This window comes from Sinocyclocheilus grahami, unplaced genomic scaffold, assembly GCF_001515645.1.
Source record: "Sinocyclocheilus grahami isolate Dianchi unplaced genomic scaffold, SAMN03320097.WGS_v1.1 scaffold982.1, whole genome shotgun sequence".
NCBI lineage: Eukaryota > Metazoa > Chordata > Actinopteri > Cypriniformes > Cyprinidae > Sinocyclocheilus > Sinocyclocheilus grahami.
The window spans coordinates 561,989-568,931 of record NW_015506161.1 but is presented as its reverse complement, the minus strand read 5'-3'; the positions used below and the strand labels follow the sequence as shown (position 1 = coordinate 568,931).

The following is a 6,943-nucleotide window of genomic DNA, read 5'->3' as shown; positions in this document are numbered from 1 at the left end:
GAAAACTAGAAGAGAAATCTCATGTATGAACAAACTCCAAATCACAGTACAGGGTCATGATGTTAAACTATGGGGGGAGACACAACATTAAATAAATACTATAGGAATAACTAACAGTCAAGTTTATGAGATTACTCAATGAATTTATATATGGAAGCTCTGTTTGGATTTTCCGAGACAGTGATTTTCAGTGTTGTCAATCACATCATTTTAAAAATATTAGTTTGTGGCATAATTAATATTAGCCTAGCCTATTAATTGTATTAGTTTACTAAACATTTAAATGTTTTTGGATTGGTACAGACTCTTAACTCTTAATTTTCAGCAAATGTGCTAACGATTTATTAATGATATCTGGTGGGTCAAATAGTACATGCATGAGACCACATTTGAAACCTGGGATTATGGAAACTCTAATCGGTTCTTTCAGTTCAATTAACTGGTTAAAAATGAAACGCTGATTCTATTACATCACCACGACGCCACTAAAGGCATATGCATGCACATATTGATGTTTATATAACGGTTTTCTCTATTAATGTGTCACTTGTAACTTCCTAGTCCAAGTTCCCAGCATTGTGCCAGTGCAATTTTGCTGCCATGGTTCAGCTAATAAAACACAGCATCGTCCAGAATCTAAATATAATGCGCATTTACAGTAATACAAAACCCATTAGATCTATAGACTGGAAAACTGTCACACAATCAATGTTCCGGGATAAAATTGATTATGGCCTAGCTACATAAGATTCTGGACAGGTCAGATGTTCAGTCAGAGAATATTGTGCTGATCCTGTAATTTATAATACAAAAAAAAAGTATTTAAATTAAATTAGAGAAATGTAAAACAGAAACATGGTCTAAAATCTTGGTCTCTGTATATCTACTTTACGTGTATCCATATAACCTTGTAGTAGATGCTATGCGAAAACGGCCAGGACTTTTATTTTAGTAATGTCGCCTGGGCTTTTATTTTGAAACACGGCGCGCTTGTTGTCGCGCTGCTGTATGAGGGAAGCGCGTGCGGTCAGTGGGCAGGTAAAAACACAGCGGTGAGGGCGCGGAGAGTTTCTGTGATGCAGAGAGACTGAAAACAAAGCCATTACCGTCGACTTGTAAAAAGAGCGTATGTTTCTATCTGACCAATGATGAAATGTTTACTCTACTCGATTTCGACACATTATTAGCGGCAGATGAGCCGTGGTCTGTTGACGGTTGTTCGTAGCATTAGCAGCGACGCGGCGTGGTGCAGACCTAACAGTTAGCCGAGCGTGTTAGCATCTGCTTGTTTTTACTCTCCCGTCTAATCTGACTCTATCCAAAACTGACCGCAAACACATAAATATGACGCAATTATGTATTTCCACTTGCGCTAAAAGGATATAACAATGATATAATCGCTCGCACTTGTTTGCGTGTCTGTTGCTAAGGGCCATTTCACGGTTCTGTGTGGTTTTAACTTGGTTCGTCACGACGATTGATATACATGACGGTCGCAGCGAACTCGAACCGTTACCGCGATTATTTTTAGTCCGCACTTAAGTTAGTTAAAATCTTTCCGTTGCTTAAAGCGCACTGAGCTCCCTAACGTTACCTAGACAGCGTTTTTGGCCGAACTGTACGTTCGGATTCCCAACTATGCGATCTAAGTAGGCGACTCGGTAGGTTTTGAGACTTAGCCCTTAAAGGGATAGACATAAAAATGCGGTTTGTTACTCTAAATATCGTTTCCAGCATTTATCACTGTCTTTTATTTTTTCGTGAGCTGGCCCTTTAAGACGGACGAGCGTTTTATATGTTGTTGCAGGCGCGTTTTGTTTTTTCAGGAGAGGGGTTTGGGTGGGTGTGTAAGTGGACACCAGTCCAGACTATGTTTGCATGGCTATATTTAAGTGCTGGACAGATAGAGGGGTGATAGTTTTACATGAGAAGTACAGTGCTGAGAGTTAAACTAGCCACAGGCCCGCTGCACTTGTCAGCAAACCCTTCGTACACAAATGTCTTGGGAATATATTTTTTTATAGTCTTGTATGCGAGTGTAATAATTTGATTCTGTTTCCTTTTCTCCTCCAGATTTTCTATTTTGTACATACATTATTTTGTATATACTGTTTATGATGACTTCAGTGGTCACTGATGCTGCCAGGGGCAATCGGGACAGAGCCCTACCACAAACCACACACACCTCACAGCCACAGAAACAGATACAGGTGAGCCGTACACACACTCTTCATCAGTTAGGTGTGCCGTGTGCACAAGCCTGAGGACCAGCGTATACCTAACTGTGTTCTGAATATGGATGTGTAACTGTCATCTGTCTCTAGGCCACAGCCGAACAGATCCGACTCGCCCAGATGATTTACGACAAAAACGATGCAGATTTTGAGGGCAAAGTCCAGCAGGTGAGCAACACCAAAATCTACAGAAGTCAGCAACATTGTGGCCAGAAGATTGTGTTTTAATTTCCATATTCATGTCTATATTCCAATACGGAGGACAAAATCCGATATCCAGTACTGAGGATGGAATTGCAGAATCCAATTTCAAAAAAGGAATTTACCGTATAACACAATGTCACAGAATTTGGCAAAATTTGGATGAATAAATGGCTGTATGCATAATCAAATCACAATATTGTACTTTACATATACTTGATATAGGGGTGGGAATCACCAGAGGACCCATGATACGATATTATCACGATACAATATTATTGTGATTTTAAATATATTGCGATATATTACCTTTTTTCAACTTCAAATTATGTCCCCAACCGAAAACTTTGGCAACATCTGTTTTAACTAAAAAGAAACATTTCTCGGTTTGCTAATCTCACTTCAGTTTTATTGTTGCAGTGCAAAATGGGATTGTCAAGCAGACAAACTGACCAACACTTTCATGAAAACCTGTCATAAATGTTGTATGCACCTGGCAAACTCAGCTATTTGTATTACAGTCTAGTCCACCTTAATTAAATGTAAACAGGTAAGCACTGCTGTGCTACTACAGGTATTTTGAACAATGCAACTTGAACTTGTACAAAAAAGTTGTGCAGACCCTTAAGCAATTGGGGCATTTGAAAGTAAATTACTGTTAAATTGAAATGAAATAAAACCTAGTCTTGCATTAAAATAAAAATGTTACATTTAAATTAAAAATAACATTTACTCTTAAAAGTAAACAATGTGCTACAACAGGTATACTATGCACTGCTGTGCTCTTAGAGTATTTTACGTAAGGAATAATTGATGACGGGCCGTTGAATTATTAGACGAGTAATGCACACCCGAGGTGCTATGACGGAGTTAATTTCTACCGCATCTCATCCAACGCCTCTGTTGCTAATTCCAAAATGTCATTTTAGACCTAGTAACGGAGGCTTGAGCCGTTGATAGCAGACTAATGCAGATATTAATGAAGTTATTTGAAAGAGAGAGAGAGAGCTCGTGTGTATTACCTCTCGGAGTCTGTCTCTCTCTCAAAATTGTTCGGCAGCAGCGACTCTACCAACAGTGAAACTGTTCATTTTCTTCACGAACAGCACCGTTGTTACCTCGCTTGTGAGAAATATCATGTAGCTTTTAAAATAAAATCGCCAGAGTAGCGATAACAACGTTAGCCCGTGTATGTTTCTGTACTGTAAGTTATGTATGTGCGTCTGTGAGGGCGAGAGCGGGAGAGATAGAGTATGTGCTTTACCTTCATAATAAAACATAATTATGTGTCAAAACATGGAAATTGTTGTTTTTATCATATTACTTACTATATTTATTTTTCTGGCCAGTGTTGTTGTGGGTTTTGGTTATTTTGCTGTTGTAAGACCTTTGAATAACAGAAATCATTTGGCGAAGTGATATGGACATGTAATGCGGTCCAGAGCTGCCTGGAACTATGTTCGCTGTGCAGGATAATCAACGGTTTGCTGTGCATTAAAGGGGTCATATGATGTTGCTAAAAAGAACATTTATTTGATGCTGCCAGGGGCAATCGGGACAGAGCCCTACCACAAACCACACACACCTCACAGCCACAGAAACAGATACAGGTGAGCCGTACACACACTCTTCATCAGTTAGGTGTGCCGTGTGCACAAGCCTGAGGACCAGCGTATACCTAACTGTGTTCTGAATATGGATGTGTAACTGTCATCTGTCTCTAGGCCACAGCCGAACAGATCCGACTCGCCCAGATGATTTACGACAAAAACGATGCAGATTTTGAGGGCAAAGTCCAGCAGGTGAGCAACACCAAAATCTACAGAAGTCAGCAACATTGTGGCCAGAAGATTGTGTTTTAATTTCCATATTCATGTCTATATTCCAATACGGAGGACAAAATCCGATATCCAGTACTGAGGATGGAATTGCAGAATCCAATTTCAAAAAAGGAATTTACCGTATAACACAATGTCACAGAATTTGGCAAAATTTGGATGAATAAATGGCTGTATGCATAATCAAATCACAATATTGTACTTTACATATACTTGATATAGGGGTGGGAATCACCAGAGGACCCATGATACGATATTATCACGATACAATATTATTGTGATTTTAAATATATTGCGATATATTACCTTTTTTCAACTTCAAATTATGTCCCCAACCGAAAACTTTGGCAACATCTGTTTTAACTAAAAAGAAACATTTCTCGGTTTGCTAATCTCACTTCAGTTTTATTGTTGCAGTGCAAAATGGGATTGTCAAGCAGACAAACTGACCAACACTTTCATGAAAACCTGTCATAAATGTTGTATGCACCTGGCAAACTCAGCTATTTGTATTACAGTCTAGTCCACCTTAATTAAATGTAAACAGGTAAGCACTGCTGTGCTACTACAGGTATTTTGAACAATGCAACTTGAACTTGTACAAAAAAGTTGTGCAGACCCTTAAGCAATTGGGGCATTTGAAAGTAAATTACTGTTAAATTGAAATGAAATAAAACCTAGTCTTGCATTAAAATAAAAATGTTACATTTAAATTAAAAATAACATTTACTCTTAAAAGTAAACAATGTGCTACAACAGGTATACTATGCACTGCTGTGCTCTTAGAGTATTTTACGTAAGGAATAATTGATGACGGGCCGTTGAATTATTAGACGAGTAATGCACACCCGAGGTGCTATGACGGGAGTTAATTTCTACCGCATCTCATCCAACGCCTCTGTTGCTAATTCCAAAATGTCATTTTAGACCTAGTAATGGAGGCTTGAGCCGTTGATAGCAGACTAATGCAGATATTAATGAAGTTATTTGAAAGAGAGAGAGAGAGCTCGTGTGTATTACCTCTCGGAGTCTGTCTCTCTCTCAAAATTGTTCGGCAGCAGCGACTCTACCAACAGTGAAACTGTTCATTTTCTTCACGAACAGCACCGTTGTTACCTCGCTTGTGAGAAATATCATGTAGCTTTTAAAATAAAATCGCCAGAGTAGCGATAACAACGTTAGCCCGTGTATGTTTCTGTACTGTAAGTTATGTATGTGCGTCTGTGAGGGCGAGAGCGGGAGAGATAGAGTATGTGCTTTACCTTCATAATAAAACATAATTATGTGTCAACATGGAAATTGTTGTTTTTATCATATTACTTACTATATTTATTTTTCTGGCCAGTGTTGTTGTGGGTTTTGGTTATTTTGCTGTTGTAAGACCTTTGAATAACAGAAATCATTTGGCGAAGTGATATGGACATGTAATGCGGTCCAGAGCTGCCTGGAACTATGTTCGCTGTGCAGGATAATCAACGGTTTGCTGTGCATTAAAGGGGTCATATGATGTTGCTAAAAAGAACATTTATTTGGTGTAATGAAATGTGTTAATGCGGTTTAAAGTAAAAAAAACATTATTTTCCACATACTGTACATTATTGTTTCTCCTCTATGCTCCGCCTTTCTGAATAATAAAACATAATTATGTGTCACAACATGGAAATTGTTGTTTTTATCATATTACTTACTATATTTATTTTTCTGGCCAGTGTTGTTGTGGGTTTTGATTATTTTGCTGTTGTAAGACCTTTGAATAACAGAAATCATTTGGCGAAGTGATATGGACATGTAATGCGGTCCAGAGCTGCCTGGAACTATGTTCGCTGTGCAGGATAATCAACGGTTTGCTGTGCATTAAAGGGGTCATATGATGTTGCTAAAAAGAACATTTATTTGGTGTAATGAAATGTGTTAATGCGGTTTAAAGTAAAAAAAACATTATTTTCCACATACTGTACATTATTGTTTCTCCTCTATGCTCCGCCTTTCTGAAACGTGTCGATTTTTACAAAGCTCATCGGTCTGAAAAGCGAGGTGTGCTGTGATTGGCCAGCTATCCAGTGCGTTGTGATTGGCCGAATACCTCAAGAGTGAGACGGAAATGTTACGCCTCTACCAGACTGTGATGCCGTGTCCCGGCCGGAGCAACGAGACATAAACATTAAAACCCATTACAAACGAGGCATTTGTTGCATCCAGTGGGGACATAATTACTGATTATAATGACTTGTACTGTCTTTTTACGCATTGCATTGCATCGCGCCGCGTAAACATAAAAACAATACTACAGCGAGAATAAAAGTTACGCCACCGTTGTTTGCGTGAACATTTGGGCGGTGTAATGCAAATCTTCCCAGATCGTGACGTGGGCGTGTTAGAACGAGCAGTTTTAGGGGGGCGTGGCTGACTCTGAACTTTTATAAAGAATATCTCTTAGGTTTTGAGACTTTAGTGTTTGCAACTTTACAGATCTTCTTTATGCACCAAGAGCTTGTAACACTCCAAAGAGAAAGGAAAAATTGAAATAGCATCATATGACCATCATATTAAAGGCGTCATATGATGCGATTTCAAGTTTTCCTTTCTCTTTGGAGTGTTACAAGCTGATTGTGCATAGATAAGATCCCTGAAGTTACAAACACTAAAGTCTCAAAACCAAAGAGACATTCT

At 38.7% G+C, this 6,943-nt stretch overlaps 1 protein-coding gene across 11 annotated transcripts in view; it reads left to right on the top strand.

Moving 5' to 3' along the window:
• The first annotated feature begins 965 nt into the window (after window positions 1-965).
• ubap2b (ubiquitin associated protein 2b) overlaps window positions 966-6,943 on the top strand; it is a 27,945-nt gene continuing 21,967 nt past the window's right edge. For 4 of the 11 annotated variants that reach the window (XM_016250326.1, XM_016250323.1, XM_016250325.1 and 1 more), the window contains exons 1-3: window positions 1,021-1,126; window positions 2,074-2,210; window positions 2,325-2,402. In XM_016250326.1, coding sequence (XP_016105812.1) covers window positions 2,115-2,210; window positions 2,325-2,402 — 174 coding nt within the window. In that variant the 5' untranslated portion in view covers window positions 1,021-1,126; window positions 2,074-2,114. Of the gene's footprint in view, window positions 1,127-2,073; window positions 2,211-2,324; window positions 2,403-3,981; window positions 4,046-4,159; window positions 4,238-6,943 lie in introns of all 11 variants that reach the window. The other 7 variants (XM_016250322.1, XM_016250324.1, XM_016250316.1 and 4 more) reach the window with 5 other exon arrangements.